Source organism: Ictidomys tridecemlineatus, chromosome 5 (genome assembly GCF_052094955.1).
Source record: "Ictidomys tridecemlineatus isolate mIctTri1 chromosome 5, mIctTri1.hap1, whole genome shotgun sequence".
In the NCBI taxonomy this organism is placed as follows: domain Eukaryota; kingdom Metazoa; phylum Chordata; class Mammalia; order Rodentia; family Sciuridae; genus Ictidomys; species Ictidomys tridecemlineatus.
Window position 1 is genome coordinate 102,748,140 of NC_135481.1, and position 21,715 is coordinate 102,769,854.

General features: G+C 32.8%; 1 protein-coding gene across 4 annotated transcripts in view; it reads right to left on the reverse strand.

Moving 5' to 3' along the window:
* Positions 1–21,715, reverse strand: part of Cep128 (centrosomal protein 128) — a 407,740-nt gene that overhangs the window by 296,229 nt on the left and 89,796 nt on the right. For all 4 annotated transcript variants that reach the window (XM_040274764.2, XM_078050644.1, XM_040274765.2 and 1 more), the window contains exon 14: positions 19,475–19,626. In XM_040274764.2, the coding sequence (XP_040130698.2) occupies positions 19,475–19,626 (152 nt within the window). The remainder of the gene's footprint in view (positions 1–19,474; positions 19,627–21,715) is intronic.

A 21,715-nucleotide genomic window follows, 5' to 3' on the forward strand; every position in this document is an offset into this window, starting at 1 on the left:
TAGAAAATGAACCGATATTCCCTTTAAAAAATGGTGTAGAAAGGGTCCACCATAAAATCTAATTTTAACTGATCATACAGCTAAGATAATAATCATACCTACATTGATTACAGTAGGATAACTACGAACTTTAAATTACAGAATTGGAAAAATTGGATAGTCAACTTACACAAAGACTGACCATTTTAAAACATGGAACCAAAGTTGAAAATCTTGCCCAAATAAACCAGAGTTAACTAAGTAATATATAAATACTCATTTATATCTACAGTATATAACTTTGTGTGGAAACCTATAAGAGTAAATGAGAAGAGACTTCAGTGACTCAAAAGTAATCCTTCTAGAAGGTAGAGGCAAATCATGGAAAAGCACAAGTCACACAGACTTGAGTTCAAATACCAGCATGGCCATCCTCTGACCTTACAAGAATTGATTACCATCCAAGAGCCAAAACAATTTCATTTATAAAATTGACTCAAAATCAGAGAAATGGTAATCTACATGAGATCATTTAGATAAAGCATCCAAAAAAGTACTTGGTACATTTTATGAAGATAGTGTATATTTGACTACAGGAAATGTTAGAATAAGAGAGATAATCAATGTTCATATTTTAGAGATAAGGAAATTGAGGAACAGAGTGATCAATCCAAGATTAAATAGGAAATTTTTGGAAGAAAAAAGATTAGCCACAGAGCCCTAACAGTCAAACTTATATAAATTTCACTTTACTGTATATTTAAATATGAGCCAAACTGTTTAATAACTATATAACTAGTCATTTTCTTTCCAGTGACAGGAGAAAATCTTGAATAGGAAATTACAGAATCTTTAATGTACTGATGTTTCTGGGACTTTTTTAAAACTAAGAAAGAAAAATCACAGAATAAGGTTGACATAGATTTAAATAAAACCAAGCATAGACTATTTATTACTTTCTGTGTTCAAGATGATAAGGAAACCAGAGTTTGAGATTAAACTAGATTCTTTTCTTCTGCTGGCAGGTGGAGTGTGTGAAAGTTGCAGGCCACTGCAGGAGAGAAAGCCCATTTTAATGTTAGTAGATCTGCCACTGTCACCTCCAAGGGTTGCAGCCTGCAGCTGGCATGCTATATTTCGCTCCACTAAGATTGAGGGGCAAGTTACATCTCCCAATAGAGGACTACTCCCTCAATATCACACCAGACCCCAGCAGTATCACTGCCAATTTCTTCTTTCCAGGCCAAAGAATGAAATTCACAAGAAATGGAAGGGAAGAGTGAAAAAAGTCAAATTTACTCAACTGAGAACAGAGACAGAATTCTCACAGGGCAAGAAGGGACCCAATAGTAGTAGATTGCCATCTCGGTGGGCTAGTTTAGGGGTTTATACAGCTCTTGGGTCAACACTATTGGTTCAAATTTACGTAAACTAGGTTTTAGAAAAGTATCAACCCTATTGGTGCAAATTTATGCTAACCGGGTCTTGAAAAGTATTAATGGTATTGATTAGTCCTGCAATCTACATTTGGGTCTGCTTTTCTTCCATTTTCAGGCCACGGTAGCCTGACAGGTCAGTGCACCCTGGCTCTCCACCCTTCAGGCCCCCACCCACATGGCAGGTTCTGGGCATCCCTGTGCTCAGTGGAGGTGCTCCAGCCCATCCAGGCTACTCCTCTGCCACTCCTGGACAAGGGCTTTGTTTCAATAGGTTAGGCACTGAGGAAAGAACTACATGAGAAACAATGATTGCACAGGAGGGAAGGGACATCAATATTTATTAGCTAGTACAAGCAGGAGGTAAGCTAGTAAATTCAGAAGAAACTATTTGGTAAGACCTCACAAAGGAAAAAAGATCAAATAAGGGGAGAAGAGATAAAGTAAAATGTAAAGAAGAGAAAAAATTTGGTCACTGATGGAAAGAAAATGAGCATTCAAGAACAAAAAAATCATGGGCAAGAGTCACGGAGTGGGCTACTAGTGACTGTTTATGAGGAGTAAGAGTTCAATAGGGCTAAAAAGAGACTGGAAATTAAGGTCAAAAATTGAGTTGAGGAGATGCTGAAATCCACTTTAAGCTTTCAAAGGTTTTTCAACATGATCAGATATGTGTACCTGAGGATGATTAATCACCAAAGGCATTATGCTAACACTAGGATATTAAAATATTATGGCAACATTAAAAATAATTGAAGATCATCATTGTAAAGCAGCTATGGACTTTTAGAGTCAATTCATTTATTGTCTGAATTCAATATCAGCAATCAAATTCAACGGAGCTGGCTTATATAAAAATAAACATTGGCATTTGAGACTTAAGAGGAAAAAAACCTCAGTTTTTCTGAGGAAAATACAGTTTGCTTCCATTCAATCCAATAAACATTTACTTCACTCAGCAATATCCAAGCTGCTGAGATATAAAGAGGAATACGATGGGATAGTTCTACATTTTGCTGCTCTAAAGAACCACACAGCAGAATAGGGAAGACAGATACATAACAGTTATTTTTAATAAATATGATTCATATGAGCAATTCTTTCTTCTCCATTTCAATTCTTGCCTTTCTTTCCAATTTATACTGCTTAGTCTACACAGATATTTTTCTCTTCAAGGCCTTCACCTGATTAACCTGGTGTTTTATAACAATGAGGCTTTCTTCAACAGAAGAGTCCTAGCTAACAATAGGTGGTGGCTAAGGGAACAAAAGAAGATAATTTAACAGTTGCTAATGAAAGTATTTAAGATAAAGAGATGGAGGTGGGAAATAGGGAGAAAAATTAGTAGTTATCCCAGTCACTCCCAGAAGTGAAAGTTTCCCAGCATCACTAGGCCAAGGTTTTTCTTGGTACTGGGGGAAATGATATTGGTGGAGGAAAGGGCTTCAGAGGAGAATGAGGAAGAGGGAAAACATTAACAAGTAATTCTGATCAATAAGACACTTCTCCCAAGTGTTCACAAATAAAGCCTATATTAAGGATTCAAACTAATCTGACTCTACAATGTTTATGAAAAAAAAAAAGGATCCTAATGTTAGAGGGAAGTCACATGGAAATACAATCCTTTATAAAGTTGTTATTTACTAATGAAAAGGTTGTGAAGAGAAAAAGCCATGTGTTAAATTTGTTCAATTTTCCCAGTTATTCATAAGATTCAAGAAAGTCCCTTATAAATTCCAGGGGGAGAAATTAACTATAAATTATTATTTTAATGTTCATGATAGTTAGTCTATCAATGATGGATACATCAAACACTTTATACAATAGCTATGGTTTTATATTTACACATATGCATGTACACTTTTTAACATACAAAATAAAAATGTACAACAAAATTATGTAGATATTAAATTATATTCATTTTATCAAACATAAAATATAATTGTTAAATATAATTATTAGAGTTGACTAAAAGGCTTTATATTTTTGTGACATTCATTTTAAGAATAAATATTTTGGTTACAAATGCTTGTGAGAACACAATTATTAATGATAAGATTCCTCAGACAAATACATCAACCAAAATAGAATAAGCTATTTCAAAATACAGCTTCTAGATACCCTATCCAATAAAAAGTACCAACAGTTCAAATACACCAAAATGATAGATTAAAACAAAAATGGTATTTCAAGAAGAGACATATAAAGACTGGTTCTTTACAAAGGCAAAAGCAGAAACACTAAAGCTAAAGAGCATAGGGATAATCTATCCACAATGGGATGAAAATACCTTAGAGAGTACAGAGATGGCTACTTGTGAATAGGTAAAAAATATTAAAATTTTATTTGTATTTTGTATTTATTCAAATTAAAACTCTTCCATGGTGGAGGACATTTAAAGAGTTTCCATGTAACCAGTTAATTGCATTTACAGGTAATTTAGTTTTATCTAAACTAAAATGGACAGGAAGCTATAAAAAAATTACTGTAAAGAAACTACAGATGGCTACTATTGTATGCACATGCATTTATAAATATGGTATTCGAATTACTATTAATTCAACCAACATTCTTGCTAATTTTGGTTTCTGGCTCTGGTCCAGCAATTCCTGGAGACATTATTCTGTTTTGCAGTGAATCTCCTGCACTATGACAGTCAAGAGGACCTTGCAACAGCAGCTTCCCAAACCCTCATAGAAGCTGGGCATTGCCAGGTCTGCCAATAATATTAGAAACACTTACAGCATAGAATACCTAGAGCAGTTCTTCCCACACTAAACATTATTAGTTTGATATTAATAGCTTTTCTTTTATTGGAAAAACAAAAGAATTAACAGATTTAATAGAATTTCACCTGAAATTCTCAGATTCTCAATTAAGACATGCTCCATTCACCTCTGTTGGGAAATCAGCTTGACATATTCTTCCATGTCTTGATGGACTCATTCATTTCAGTATAATTTAGGTGTTTCATGAACTGATACTGAGAGGACAACTAATCAATTTGCTAGAGTCAAGAGAACTAAGGCAAGTCTCTTTGAATAAAAGAGCTCAAATCAATCAAAGCAAGTCTAGCAGACATGAAATATATCTACATGAAGCTAAATTAGGTCATCACTCACTGAACCCATAGTATATAAAACTTTCTATTCAAATACAAATTGACTGAAAATAGAATATATACTTAAAATCTATGGGTCATTTTAAAAAACTCAAGCAAAACAAATACTATCTTTTAAAATTAATTGTCTTTTAAATGAGTTAGGGAGCAAACAAAAAAATCACAGGATAAATAAATAAATAAATAAATAAATAAATAAAATTATGGACCGTTGTAGTAACCATATCACAAATATTTTTCTTTTAAAAATGTAACTTTTTATTTTCAATCATATTAATTTCAAGCACATAAACTTGTCATCATTTTCTTTTTACTAAATGAAGCAGAAACACACAAAGGGCATTAACCCCAAATATTAGGTCCCTAAGTCCTACTAATGAAAAATAATTATTTCTCCATGAATCCTATGAGAACATATTTGTTTCATATAACTACTTGTACTTTTTAATAAAACATGATACTAAGCTTAAAGAAAGTACAGAAAAATAATGTTCAATTAATTAAATGCATTCATCTCTTTGTAAAAAAGTAAAATATTAACTTCTGTTTCAGTAGCCATAATGTTCACAATATGGACACCTTTAAATACATATTTGTTCAGATTATTTAACCTTGAAACACAAAGAGAGTGCATAATTAACATCTAGGCCCCAGCAACACATGGGGGAAATCTGACCCTGACACATGTATCTCAAAGTACATTTGTATTATCTTAATTTTTCACACACTCTATTAGATTGATAATTTTAACTCTTTAACTAAAATGCTTTTGGAAAAGAAAATGAGTATTCAGAGAATAAAACTATTCTGCTTTAAGCAGATTTGTATTTTAGACTGTTTATGATTGAAGTGGAACAAACTGATTATACATTTGCCATGAAATGCCAGAGGCCAAAGCAAGAATCAATGAAAGACAAGTACCTGAGTTTTAGCAACACTGATTCAGTAATAGAGATGAACATGATAAATTACATAGTCCATCTAAAAATATTATATTACTCCTACTTTGATGAAAAATATTGAGAAGGACAAACTAAATGTAACCTAACCTGTAATATTACTGCATTAAATCATTATAGAGCACCATGGCTTATCTGAAAAAGATCAAACACATTATCTTACATGATATAATAACATTGTATATTTGGAAGAAATCAAGAAATTTCTATTTTTGAAATGGGGAGGAAACAGAAACTGAGGAAGGCTAAATGAGATAAAAGAGCTCTTCTTTGTGTTTTTAAAATACATATCATTTCAAACAAAATTAACAATTACTGTTTTGACTCCGGTAGAACCTAAAAAAAGAATGGCTCTTGGAATCCTAAATAAAGTTAATCAACATTGTCCCCATACTGTATTCACCCAATATTCAAGCAATCAAAAGTTCGCCCAATATTCAAACAAAGTAAAATCGGTGTGCTTTCTATACCAGTGAGAAGTCTAGACATGACTCCTAATTTCGTATTATCCCAAAACACTGCCAACTGTTAAGTACTACCTATGTTTGAACTGAGTAAAATTAAACATTTAAACACAATGATTTGATTTCACTTCAGAGTTCAAAGGTGCATACAGCTAAACTACATCACTAGACAAAATTGGGTTGTACATCATTGCTGAAACTGCTATTTCACACTAATAATCTAGAGCTTGAAATAAAGATATACAGTTAATTTACGAGTCTGATATCCTGTCATTTGATAAAACACAAATTTGATAATTTGCATCTCCATTATATCTGTGAGTTACATTCTTGTTCCTAATATTGACTGTGAATATTCATTTTGCTACTTAAAACATTTTAGTTAAAAATCAGTTCCATTTGCCAGTACATAAACTTTGTTTCCAACAAAAGACAACATACTGGTGGGGAACAATATAACTGAACATGACTCGTTTTTATTTTTTTAAATCGAGCTCTAACAGTTTGTTAGGTAAACAAGCCTGAGTAGTTTGTTTTAATTGGTATCTTAGCTGAAATGTATACCTCACTTGGTTCTGCTAATAACTTACGAGCAAACTATGTTGTAATTTTTAAATGTCAATTAAGAATAAATTTCTTATTTATTACTTTCCCAGATACCTTTTCTTTCTTTTCATTATTGCAATGGACTAAAAGCCCTAGTATGCTGATGAATAAGAAGGGAATTCTTTTCTCACAGTCAACATTGCACTGTTAAGTATGGTGTTAATATAAGCTTTTAGTAGTAGTACTCTTCAATATCAGGAAATTTACTTCTCATTCTTTTTACTGTATGCTTCCCTATTTAATGGATACTGACTTGCCACAAAGCTTTCTCGGTACTTGTTGAGATAATACAATTCTTCTACTATATTAACTTACTAATATTGGGCCAAGCAATCCTGGAATAATGTAAACACACATACACACACACACACACACACACACACACAGATATATATGTGACTATATACCATGAATATTTCAGATATACTATGAATATTTTCTCCTACAGTTTATCATTTTGTTTTATTTTCCACTTTACCAATGATACCTTGCAAAGAGCAGAAATTTTTAACTTTGTTGAATTGTAATTTATAACTATTTTGATTTACGATTCATTTTTTTTGTCCTAGCTAAGAAATCTTTGCTTATCCTAATGTGAATTTTTTGTTTTCATTTATAATTAAATATTAAAACTTGTTTGATTTTCTCTCTTGTATGAGCTTGATAGTTATATATCCATTATACTTCTTTGTGGGATTATTATGTGCATCCCTGACTTATTAACATGGAAACTTTTACAACTTCCTATACCTTAAAACCAAGGAATCTAAAACACACTAACTCAAAATACACCTTCCTAAATGATGCAGTATTACTAATCTAATTTTAATTCTATACATAATTTAAATAGAGCAAAACATTATCATTAGAAATGAATGTCAATATTCAGATATCAATATGTTTCCTAAATTTTTACCCCATATATTGAACTTCCCTGCTTCATTTTCATACTCTTTTGACAAAAATTCCTTTAATATTTTCTTTAATGCAGTCCTACTGAAATGAATTCATCAGGTTTTGTAGTCTAGAAATATCTTTATTTCACCTTGACTTTTTAAAAATATTTTCTCCAGGTATGGATGTAGGTTCGAAATTATTTTTCTTTGAGCATTTTGAAGATACCTAATTCTTCCATGTTCCATTTTATCTCTTATGTAAGTTTGTTTTGTTTTTCAAAGTATAGCTGCATTTGAGATTTTTCACTTCTCTGTATAATAAAATAACCATTTAGTTATCTGAAAATTGTCCTAAGGGCACAGAATAAACAGAGAAATATTTATTAAAGAAATTCTATTAAATCTTGGTGAGAATAAAGAGAGTCTATGGCATGTGAGCCACAACAACCTATTTCCCATCCTTCCCCTTTACAGCTCCACTTATTTCATTCTAGGCATATATAACCAAGAAGACATAGATTTCACCTCAGCTCCTCTGTAGGGGATACAAATCCACCCCCAAAAGGGCACAGTCCCAGATCTGTGATGTGAGGCTCTATTCCAGGTAGACACTACAAAAGGACTGGAATTTCCTTTCCCCAACTAGCTCCCCATTTGTAAGGCAGAAGACATGGCAGGCAAAGAATCATAGACAAAAAAGTCCTTGCCTTAAGTCACTCATACAGTGAGAATGTTCTACAACAGAAGGGACAAGTGGAGATGATCAGGGGCTACCATCCCTACCCAGCACCCCACCCACTTGCAGAACAAGGCCATCACCCTGGAGAGAAACAGGCTGCAATTTCAACCAGTAGCACCAGTACAAAGTACAACTGTTCTGCTGAGAAGGAGACTACAAGAACAGAAAGATCAATAGCTCAGGTCTCAAGATATAGCTCAGTGGTAGAGCACTTGCCTTATATGTGCAAGGGCATGGGTTTAATCCCCATGCTTCAAAAAAGAAAAAAAGAAAAATATTTCTGCCTAAGGAACTGACTGTAATTGAAAGAGAATATTAAAAAAAATACAACTACAGACACTGTCAAAAACAATTTGAGGCTAATAATTTCATAATACTAGTAACAATAAGTGAAATGTCATATCAGCTAGATGTTCAATCAGCAAAATCAAGGGAAAGAGCTTTCTTGGATGCTGAGAATGCCCTCATAGATCGGAAAAAACCTACAATTGCATAGAGGCACAAATAAAAGTAAGACTGCATAGCAATATATGCCCCAGGTATTATCAAAAGCAAAAAAAAAAAGGAATGAGGTAACAATTAATGAAGGTCAAAAGTTGGGTGAGATATCACAGTCAGAACAGCCATAAGCTGAATGGGTACTTCAGGGAACTGGCCAGTCAAAAAGATTCCAGCTACAGCCTTGTCATCCTAACTAGGCACAGAGACTGGGAGAAATGACATCACAGGTTGCATACTGCAGAGGAAACACATTTAAATGAACTATTTTATCGAATTCACTAAATAAATAAATAATTTGAAAGGTGGAGAGTGAATTAATCAGTATTAAAAGATTACCTAAAATGCAAAATTTCAACAAAAAGTACAAGACATTCAAAGAAATAATAAAGTGTGACATATAAAAGAAAAAGACAACAAAGATAGTCTTTGAGGAGGCACAGATGTTGAACTTAACATCCAAGTATTCAAAGTAGTTACTACAATTATGTTCAAAGAACTCAAGAAACACATTTTTGAAAAATAAAAGTAATGATGACATCTCATCAAATAAGATATAGCAGCGGGAAAATACTATTTTTAATAGAAAGGCTCAAATTGGGGAGTATAGGAAATAAAATGGAAAATTCATGTGAAGCCTCAATAGTGAATTTAAGTTGGCAGAAGAATCCACAAACTTGAAGAAGGTTCAATGGAGATTATGCCGTCTAAAGAGAAAGAAAAAAGAATAAATACAAATTAACATAGCCTCAGAGATGTATGGGATAACAACATCCAAGGAAAGAGAAGAGCAGAAAAATATTAGAAAAAGTAACAGCTTAAAATAATTTGCAAATTTGAAGTAAACCATTAGTCTTTATATTCAAGAGGTTCAATAAACAAGCTAGATAAATAAAAAGATATCCACATCCAAACATGTCATAGTCAAAATGTTAAAAGACAACAAGAAAATATTGAAAGCAGCAAGAGAACATATTCACTCTATATATTTTCCACCATGCCAAAGCATCCTGGTTTTCTTAGCAATCAATACTTCCACACTAAATGTGAGTTCAATGATTAGTATTTCATTAAGAGCAAGAATTGTGTTGAGTTCTGTAACCCACTCTAAAGATAAAGATAACTAGAGCAAAGGCACAATAGGCCCTTAATTAAAAATTATTGAATGAGTAAATAAATTGTTTTCCTCACCACCAATTACATGATAGAAAAAAACAGAACATAAAACATGAAACCAAACCATATTATTATATAACTCAAGCATACACACAGATATAGGTCTTACAAAATTATTTAGAGTAACATAAAAAGAAATATGTCTACTCTTGTTTAACCCCACCTACCTATTAAATTCTTAATTTAAATCATTATATATTCTCCGGTTGTAGGATTTCTACCTAATTCTTTTTATAATTTCTTGTTTTATATTAGAATTAAATACCATATGATCTAATTTCTTGATATATTAATAACCATTATTTTAAAATTGAGATGTTAATTCTTTTAAAATAATAATGCTAATATCTGAGGAGCCTATATGCCTATTCTATTTCCTGATTTTCCTTGTGTTCTTTGGTAGTATGGTTTTGTTTCCTGAGGTGCTTGTTAAGTCTTGATTGAATTCTAGGCAGTGTATCACAAACTGTGGAAATAATACAAGGTTCTGGATGATGATATCTTCCTCCCCCAAAAGATTTACTTATGTTTTGATGAGCAGTTAGAACAGGGACAGATAGTATCAAAGCAGGTTCAAAGCTATGCTACAAAGCTAGTCTCTGTGCTAAATGTATTTTCAGTTCACACAGAGTCCTTCAGTTTAGTCCTCTGGGTAGCCCAGCTTAAAACTTTATAATGTTTACTAGGGTTCTTCCTCTTCTGTGACTCTATAAGAAAGTCATACGCTCTCTGCACTTTATGAATCAGAACATATTTCACAGGAAAAGAACTGCCAAAAGCCAGAAACAACACTCTGCACTTGTTTTTTCAACAAAACATTTGAACCATCCTGCTGCCTCGATAGGTCTAAAATGGCTTTAAACATTTTTTTAAATGTCTAATCCTCAATTAAAATTTATTGAATTTATCCATATTTTCTAATTTTTCTCAGAACAAGATTTATTCTGCACAAAGTTAGCCTAAAATTAAATGCAGAAACTATGCTGGTCTCTAACCCAGATTGACAAAACTTTGCCTAATCTAACATCTTCTCATTATAGGTTCTCCAAAAATAAGATATAGTCTATATGATACAAGCACATTCTTCACCAAGTGAAGTACTGGAAAATCAATAAATTTAATGCATTTGGAAAAAAATCCTTCTAACACTGACCTTTGTGTGAGCTGTGTATCATTAAAAACAAAACAAAAAAAATGTTTTCTTGGTGCATTTGAATAATTTAGCTTTATTTTTTAAGGAGACAACTTGTACTATTTGAACATTTTGAAGAACATAATGAATTTACTGACTATTGTTATTGTTTAAGTCTGAGTACAATCTCATTTCTTTTTATACCCTTGTAGAAAGCTGCCTGAAAACAAACATCCAAAAAACAATTTAATTTGATACTTAAAATGACATACTATCAAATTAAAATCACTCTAAAGATAAGGTAACTATAAAGACTACAGGAATAATGTATGAACAGTTAAAATTTGCATATTATAAAAATCTACTAACTACCTTTTCATGGTATTTGTAGTAGTCAAGAAATGAATCAATTACTTAGGTACTGCTAGAACATTATCTCATTTGTTGCATATCACCCAATTTCCATAGCCAGTCCTTCAATAAGTATTTCTAAAGCTATATCTTATCTTTAAACATTAAATCAAACTTTAGCCAATATAAAGTTATCAACATTTCATATTTTTTGAGGAACCTAAGTTGTTTCTGTTGCTCTTTCACAAGCACAAATATCTCACAAATACATAAAAGATAAGAATCATAGGCACAACTAATTTATATGTAAAAAATAAGGAATTATCATTATTTCAGAAAATAAAGAAATTTTTATTTCTAATTTGTCTTTATTGGCCACAAATAATAAATTTTTAAAAAGATTAATGATACCTTAAAGAAAAACGTAATATATAATTAAGATCAATTAATTCATACTAGTTCCACATAATTTATCAAGTGCTATTGCAAAGACAAAAAATTGTATGTTCGTGGTTTAATGTAAAAAAAATCTCTAGGTTCATTAAAAAATTAATGTATTCAGTTCACTTCTACTCTCTTACCTCATGGAAATATTCACACAACTAATAGACTTACAGAATATAGAAAAACTATCTTTGAGACTACTATTAAAACTCCAATTTTTTTCATTTAGACAAAGGATATGGGAATTAAACTGTATCTTTCTGGGAGTGTATAAGTTTTATTAATTGGGTGGTTTCAACTTCTAGGCCATCTCTGCCAAAAGTCATCGTTTTTAAAAACTTAAAAATATAGAACACTTACAGACTTAGCATAAGTAAAATTCTCCCTAATGTCAGTCTAACTTTTTGGTTAATAACAAAGAACTTCATCTCCACTATGGTCAATCAATTTAGCCTCTGTGGACAAAGTCTTGCTGCCAATATCTGTTTTCTTTATAATCTATCCTGAATATTAAAAGTTGTTTAATATTCAGGTACCTTATTTCACAACATGCACTTGGATAAAGAAGAAATTATTAAGGTTTTAAAATGAAGTAGAACAGGAAATTATAACAAGAGTAACCAAGGTCTCCAAAACCTTAAGTCTCAAAGAATCTCGCCACTAAAAGCAGCATTTGAGCAGGCATTATTACACACACACACACACACACACACACACACAGGTCAGACTTATGGATGTAATGCAAGAATCAAAAAATTTTATACCACTTGTATTTTCTAAGAGCTATTCCCATTGTTTTCCTCAGTATATAACAAAGGCTTAAAATATATATCCTGGATCAACAAAAACTAAAGCAATTAGTGAGACTGACTTCAGATCACCTTAAAGATTGACAACTCTTCCAGAAATGAAGATGTTAAAAGTATGAGAGAAGAAACAGCCTTCTTTTTATCTGTACTGTGTAAAGAAAAGGTATTGATTATCATTTCTTTTTTCTACTATCCTCTCTTTTTAAAAGTAATTTCTAGCATTACAGTTCCAGGTTTCTGCTCATAAATAATCATGTCAGTTGTCACTCAATTATCACTTTCAACATTTAATCTAAATTATGTTCAGCATCTTGTTTTTTTTTTCTTTCTTTGAAGTTCTTAGTTAAATTTAAAAGTCAAATTTTTTTCAAGAGTTAAGTTGATAGAAGATAGAGGCAGAGATTAAATCAGGGGGAATCATTGATCAAGGATGCTTGGAATTCTTATGAATACAAATAGCCTATCAAGGTTAATGAGGTTCAACTTGAGTTTAGAAGAAGGAAAAAAATGCACTTAGTATTTTCTACACATATACAGATTTAAGGTCTTAGATACAATTTGAAAGGTAAATTATGCAAACACAAATGTAGTTTCCTTCCATTTGAATTTTCTAAGAGCTATTCCCATTGTTTTTCCTCAGTATAAAACAAAGTCTTAAAATATATATTCTGGATCAAGAAAATCTAAAGCAATTAGTGAGACTGACTACAGGTCACCTAAAGATTGACAACTCCTCCAGAAACAAATGTTCTTTTAAGAAATGACTGAATAATAAATGTTAGCTTTGAAAAAATAACTCTTAAATGTGTCTATAATATCTCAGTTAACAAACACTAATTGGGTACATAATATGGGTTAAGACATTGTGTTGAAACCCAGAGTGACATAGACACTACACTTCATTCTCAACTCATACCCATTCATGAGCTAAAAAGGGAGTGAACTCTTTAATTGATAAGTGGCTTCCAGAATGTCACAAGTTTGAATTATAACATGATGCAAACTGAAATGACCTGAACAAAATCTGTATACAGTAACATATTAAAAAAGACAAAAAGAAAAGAAAAAAAAAAGACAACAAACCTAAAGAAACCAAATAGTAAATGTAAGGTTAAATATCAGAGTGTTTAGAAAGGAAGTATAGATTTTAAGAAAGAAAAGAGGAATACAGACAGAAAATCTAGCTGAAGTAAATAGGATCCCTGGTTATAAGGAGTCTATTAAAGAGAGGTAAAGAGCAGGTGGGACGCCTTACTACAACCATGATCAAACAGCACTTCAATATCATTATTGTTAGATTCTATGTTCACCTACAAATTTTTTGGTTTCAAGTACCAAAACCTACATTTAAAAAATTGGAAAATTGGTGGCCTGCATGATAGAATGGTGTTTTTAAAAATCTATATGGGGCTCCCGCAGGGTAAATCCATGGACTGGCACTCATACATACTGCACTCTTGATGTGAGCCAGTCACCTGGGTCTTATAAACCCATGGCACAGAAAACTCATACATGAGACAGAACCATGAAACATGATATCTCCACCAAAGGAAGGACATCAAAGGTATTCTGCCTTGGTGATAAGGCAACTGGTTTTCTCCCATACCTCCTTCTCTATTTTAACCTAGATTGAAATTCTAAAGAAACATACCCAAATTACTTTTAAAAATGAGAAAATGATGCCATGAAAATATTGGCAATGTGGACAAAAGAATCTATAGAAGGATGGGTCACCAGTTACAGTTGCTATGATCCCAGAAGGCTCCAGTGAGGGGAAAAAAATCAGATATTACAGAAACAGTGAATGACTGAACAAAGCAAAGAAGATGGAAATGAGTAGGAAAGATTAAGAGAAAAATAAATTATTGGACAAGATTATAAGAGAGTTGTCAGAACATCCATATAAAGGAATATACTTACGATTGAACAAATCATAAGAGCAGTTATTATACAAATATTCTTGGGCCTGACAAATACTTTTTGTGTATCTTTCCCAAATATATTTGGTTTCTAAAAAGCAACTAAAGAAAACTAATTTTTATATTTTATACAATGTCTAAACCAATATATAACAATAGCCCCCTACACTTTTTTTTTTATAAAAGCGGGCTAGGAGTGTAGTTCAGTCATAAAACACTTGCTTAGAATGCACATGGCCCTGGGTCTGAAACCCAGTACCAAACACACACACACACACACACACACACACACACACACACACACACACACAGAACCTAAATGGCATTCAATTAAATTTGAAGATATTCTCAACTGTTGGAGGTTACAACTGAGTGACCTCTGACCTATATCTTACAGAAAGTTGGCACCAGACATCATGTTGAGAATAAAATACTCAAAGGGCTTTTATGAAGTATAGAAAATAAACAAGGCATAATCATAAGTATCACCAAATCTAAAACAACTAATATAAATTTATTTAATTATTTTACTCTTAACAGTAATAAAATCTAAACAGTAAAACTGGATATTTCCTCCAGGAGTGAACACTGTCTTTTTGTGCTATCATTTTTCCAAAGGCAACTGGGGGAAAAAAAAAAATTTCTTTCATTTCCCAAAAGGAATTTGACCTTAGAAGCAAGGCAAACTCAAGAACTTTCAGCATCAGTTTTAAAATGTCAACAGCAAGAAAGGAAATCAGCTAAGTTTTCATTCACTACTATGGTGCCAGTGCCTAGAACAGTACCTGACATGTCACAGCCAATAACATTGGATATATAAGTAAAAACCGCTTATAAACTGCTTTTCAAATCCAAGCCCTATAATCCAATCCAAACTAATGCAAGAGAACACGAATTCTTTTCCTAATCTGTGTGAAAATGACTATTAAGAACAAAGGATTAACTTTTGTGCATGGTGAGAGAAAGGGTTCAGATTCATTTTGTTGCGTATGGATTTCCAGTTTTCCCAGCACCATTTGTTGAAGATGCTATCCTTTCTCCATTGCATGCTTTTAGCGCCTTTATCAAATATAAGAAAGTTGTAATTTTGTGGATTGGTCTCTGTGTCCTCTATTCTGTACCATTGGTCCACCTGCCTGTTTTCGTACCAGTACCATGCTGTTTTTGTTACTATTGCTCTGTAGTACAGTTTGAAATCTGGTATCGCTATACCTCCCGATTCACACTTCCTGCTTAGAATTCCTTTTGCTATTCTGGGTCTTTTGTTTTTCCATATGAATTTCATGATAGCTTTATCTATTTCTACAAGAAATGCCGTTGGGATTTTGATTGGCATTGCATTGAACCTGTAGAGAACTCTGGGAAATATCGCCATTTTGATGATGTTAGTTCTGCCTATCCATGAACAGGGTACATTTTTCCATCTTCTAAGATCTTCTTCTATCTCTCTCTTTAGGGTTCTCTAGTTTTCATTGTATAAATCTTTCACCTCTTTTGTTAGGTTGATTCCCAAGTATTTTATTTTATTTTTTTTTTTGAGGATATTGTGAATGGGGTGGTTTTCCTCATTTCCATTTCAAAAGTTTTGTTGCTGATATACAGGAATGCCTTTGATTTATTCGTGTTGATTTTATATCCTGCCACTTTGCTGAATTCATTTATTAGTTCTAGTAGTTTCTTTGTAGACCCTTTTGGGTCTTCTAGATCCTATGATCATATCGTCCATAAATAGTGATATTTTAAGTTCTTCTTTTCCTATTTTTATGCCTTTAATTTCTTTTGTCTGTTTAATTGCTCTGGCTAGTATATCAAGGACTAAATTAAATAGAAGTGGTGAGAGAGGGCATCCCTGTCTTGTTTCAGATTTTAGCAGGAATGCCTTCAGTTTTTCTCCATTTAGAATGCTGCTAGCCTGAGGCTTAGCATAAAAGTTAATTCAAAATGGATCAAGGAGCTAGATATCAAATTAGAGACTCTGCACCTGATAGAAGAAAAAGTTGGCTCTGATCTACATATTGTGGGATCGAGCTCCAAATTCCTTAATAGGAAGCCCATAGCCCAAGAGTTAAATACAAGAATAAACAAATGGGACTTACTTAAACTAAAAAGTTTTTTCTCAGCAAGAGAAACAATAAGAGAGGTAAATAAGGAAGCTACATCATGGAAACAAATTTTTACTTCTCACAATTCAGATAGAGCCCTAATATCCAGAATATACAAAGAACTCAAAAAATTAAACAATAAGATAACAAACAACCCTATCAACAAATGGGCCAAGGACCTGAACAGACACTTCTCAGGGGAGGACATACAATCAATCAATAATTACATGAAAAAATGTTCACCATCTCTAGCAGTCAGAGAAATGCAAATCAAAACCACCCTAAGATACCATCTCACTCCAGTAAGATTGGCAGCCATTATGAAGTCAAGCAACAATAAGTGCTGGCGAGGATGTGGGGAAAAGGGTACACTTGCACATTGCTGGTGGGACTGCAAATTGGTGCGGCCAATATGGAAAGCAGTATGGAGATTCCTAGGAAAGCTGGGAATGGAACCACCATTTGACCCAGCTTTCGCCCTTCTCAGACTATTCCCTGAGGACCTTAAAAGAGCATACTATAGGGATACTGCCACATCAATGATCATAGCAGCACAATTCACAATAGCTAGACTTTGGAATCAACCTAGATGCCCTTCAATAGATGAATGGATTAAAAACTGTGGCATTTATACACAATGGAGTATTACGCAGCATTAAAAAAATGACAAAATCATGGATTTTGTAGGGAAATGGATAGCATTAGAGCAGATTATGCTAAGTGAAGCTAGCCAATCCTCAAAAAACAAATGCCAAATGTTTTCTTTGATATAAAGAGAGCAACTAAGATCAGAACAGGGAAGAAGATCATGAGGAAAAGATTAACATTAAACAGAGACGAGTTGGGGGAGAGAAAGGGAGAGAGAAGGGAAACTGTATAGAAATGGAAGGAGACTCTTATTGTTACACAAAATTATATATAAGAGTTTGTGAGGGGAAAGGGGAAAAAAAACAAGGGAGAGAATTAAACAACAGCAGATGGGGTAGAGAGGAAAGATGAGTGGGAAGGAGAGGGGGGATAGTAGGGGATAGGAAAGGTAGCAGAATACAACAGTCATTAATATGGTATTATGTAAAAATGTAGATGTGTAACCGATGTGATTCTGCAACTTGTATTTGGGGTAAAAAATGGGAGTTCATAACCCACTTGAATCAAATGTATGGAAGATGATATGTCATGAGCTTTGTAATGTTTTGAACAACTAATAAAAAAAAAGAACAAAGGAAATCTATGATTCTTGAATGAGATCACTAGTAGGCATATATATATATATATAGCTACTAAAATATATATATAATATATGCCTACTAATGATCTCATTCAAAATATATATATATATATATATATATGTGTGTGTGTGTGTGTGTGTGTGTGTGTATATATATATATATATTTTTTTTTTCCCCCTTTGGTACTGGAGATTGAACCAGAGGCACTTAACCACTGAGCCAGCCCTTTTTACATTTTTATTTTAAGACAGCTTCTCAATAAGTTGCTTAGGTTCTTGCTAAGTTGCTGAGGCTGGCTTTGAACTCACAATCTTTCTGCCTCAGTCTCCCATGCCACTAGATTTTTCAGGTATGTGCCACAGTGCCTGGCTAAATAATTTTTAATATCTATGCATTTCAGTTCTTTTATTCCAATGTGTACCATGAGAAGAAACCATGAGAAAAAAGGGAATAAAAAGGAAGGACCAACATGGGTTTAACAACAGTTACCAAAGGAACTCTTCTGCCTTTGATATTTATTACCATCGTTTTTTAAAAAATACTTTACTTCAGCAAAATAAATAATAACTTTAGTACTTTCATCAGCAGGCTTAGTGGCCACAATAATACTTATGAAGCAAACTTCATACAGTTACCACTGCTCTGAACTATTTCTGATAATTATTTATCAAACATGTGGAGGGCTGTGTAAAGAGTATGTCAATATTTCATTATCTTTACAATCTGAATCTTGAACCAAATATAAAAGACATTTTTCTATTGATATGCTGACAAGATGAAAGAGAAACAGACTAGAGTAACATTAAATATTTCCTTTGTTTATATAAAGTTAGATACTTTTGTTATAATTTTGAAAGTACTTCACATGAATCAACTATTATATATAGAATATCATTGCACTAATAAAAACAAATACAGAGGAGGACTGATATATATTTATTTCCAAATGTGTCATCCACATTGATCTAATTTATGTACTTATAATTAAAATTAATCCATTTCCTATATAAAGTCCTTTCCTTTGATTTTTAATATATTCTGATAATTACCTCATCTATGCTAGATAAAAGGGAAGAAACATAGCTACCTAGCTACAGTTAATTCATGGCTCCCACATCATTCACGATTACTATACTACTATATATATTATTGTAATACATGGAGGCAACAAAACTTCATCTCATGCAGAACTAGAGATTTGAACATCTTTATGGCTCCAAAAAAGAATATCAGTAATTCTTTTTTGCTATGCCTTCTGCCACTTTCAGCGCAAAAATAAATAATAATTCACTGCTGTCTCAGAGGAAAAAAGTCCCTTCCTTCTGTAGAAAGGGCTTGACTGCTAATAAAACAAAATATTTTGAAGTTTAATAGTAAAAATTTCGCCAGGAAATAATGAAGGAAAAAAAATTCCAGCTCCTAATTTTGGAGTATCAAATGAAAGAAAATGAATCCATAGGAATTTCTATACACAAGTTATTTCATTAGCAGCATAATTTTACATTATCTATCCCCAAATAAGACTTCACAAAATAATATCTTTATATGAAAATTTTGTTAAGCAATTCTACTAAAATCTTTCAAATTTTTTCAACTTAAAATTTGCAGAGTCACCTCTATTTGTGCTGCCAAACTTGCTTTCTCCTTCTCTTTTCGCTCCATGCATCGCTTCACTTCCTCTAACTCAGATGCCACTGCATTGAAGTTCAGCTGCATTCTCAAATCTGACATCTGCTTCTCCAAATCATGTTTTTCTGGCTCTACCCCTTAAGAAAGAAAACATAAATTTCAGTGGTTGTTCTATATTCACAGAAGAATGTACTTTCAATGGTACTAAACTCTGGTGTGTTACTATTAAAACACTTACTCAACAGACCTTTCAGCCTTCATCAATCTATTGTTTCAAGTCTCAAAAGGTTTCAAAGATATAAACATTGCAGTCCCACCAGCAGTGTATGAGTGTACCTTTTTCCCCACATCCTCACCAACACTTATTGTTGTTTGTCTTCATAATAGCTGCCACTCTGACTGGAGTGAGATGATATCTTAGAGTGGTTTTGATGTGTATTTCTCTAATTACTAGTGATGATAAACATTTTTTCATATATTTGTTGATTGATTGTATATAATCTTCTGAGAAGTGTCTGTTCAGGTCCTTGGCCCATTTATTGGTTGGGTTATTTGGTTTTTTAGTGCTTTGTTTTTTGAGTTCTTTATATACCCTAGAGTTTTAGTGGTTTATCTGATGTGTGAGGGGTAAAGATTTGCTCCCAAGATATAGGCTCTCAAAGAAGTATGGCGATTTCTTGGAAAATTGGGAATAAAATCACCATTTCACCCAGCTATCCCTCTCCTCTGTCTATACCAAAAGGACTTAAAAAACAGCATACTACAGGGACACAGCCACATCAATATTTATAGCAGCACAATTCACAATAGCTAAATTATGGAACCAACCTAGAAACCCTTCAGTATATGAATGGATAGGGAGACTTCCACAATGGAATATTACTCAGCATTAAAGGAGAATAAAATCATGACATTTGCAGGTAAATGGAATGGAGTTGGAGAATAATGCTAAGTAAGCCAATCCCAAAAAACCAAAGGCCAAATGTTTTCTTTGATATGAGGATGCTGACTCATAATGGCAATGGGTGGGGAGCATGGGAGGAAAAGACAAACTCTGGATAGGACAGCAGGGTTGGAGGGGAAGGGAGGGGGCATGGGGATAGAAATGAGGGTGGAATGTGATGGACATCATTATGCAAAGTACATGTATGAAGACATGAATGGGTGTGAATATACTTTGTATACAACCAGAGTTATGAAAAATTGTGTTCTATGCATTCCGCTGTCATATATAAATAAAAAAGTGAACAGAGATTTAAAAAAAGATATAAACATTGCTACATCAACCAATATTTTACTTTAGTACTAAATTTAAAGTGTTATCTGATGTCTAGCATGATTTATTTCAGAAAACCCTAAATATTTTTTCTTTAATTTTCTCCTAATCTCCACATTATCTTCAAATTTTTAAACAAAAATATTAAAAGAATTTTCAGCCAAGCTACTATTATCTAACTGAAGTTACTGAAGCTTATACAACAAAATGCTTTTCCTGCAACATAAACAGCAAATGATACTGCTAAATCCCTGCCAGTGTAGGACTATCCATTTACTAATTCTTACTAGTTCTAGAGACTATGACCTGAAATTATAATATCAAACACTGCAAACTAACTTAGCTTTTAATTCAACATGAAATACTTAGTCTATGAAACACAGGTTCCTATAATATCTTGTTCTTCTTCTATCACAAAAATGAGTACATCCTCAATGAGCTTGGATTCCAAGAATAGGACATAAATTATCACTGTACTCTAAAATGCCAGCTATTGGAATATCAATTAATAACTACCATTTTCCTAGTATTTTCTTCCAGAAAATAAAGGAATAAAGGGAGAAAACATTACCAATCAAATTTGTACATCATTTATAAACTACATACCAGCTTCAGAAGTTCAAAACTATATCCATGAAGGAATGGAAGACAGGCAGGCTTTTCAATAGCATGAGAACAAACCCATGAGAATCACTGACAAGACAGTGCAAAGGAGAACAATACAAAATTCCACCAAGCAATAGAAATGGAGTTGAGGTGTTATTTTAGGAAAAGGAAACAGCATAAAGTGCATGGGTTCAAAAGTAGATTTAATATTCACTTAATAGTTTGATATGGTTACCACAAATGAGAGTAGGAAAAGGAAGAGGCAGATGGGAGATTATGCATTGCTTAGAAACTTAGAATTTATCCTAAAGGTAGGATTATCAAACATTATTCTAAAGTTGATA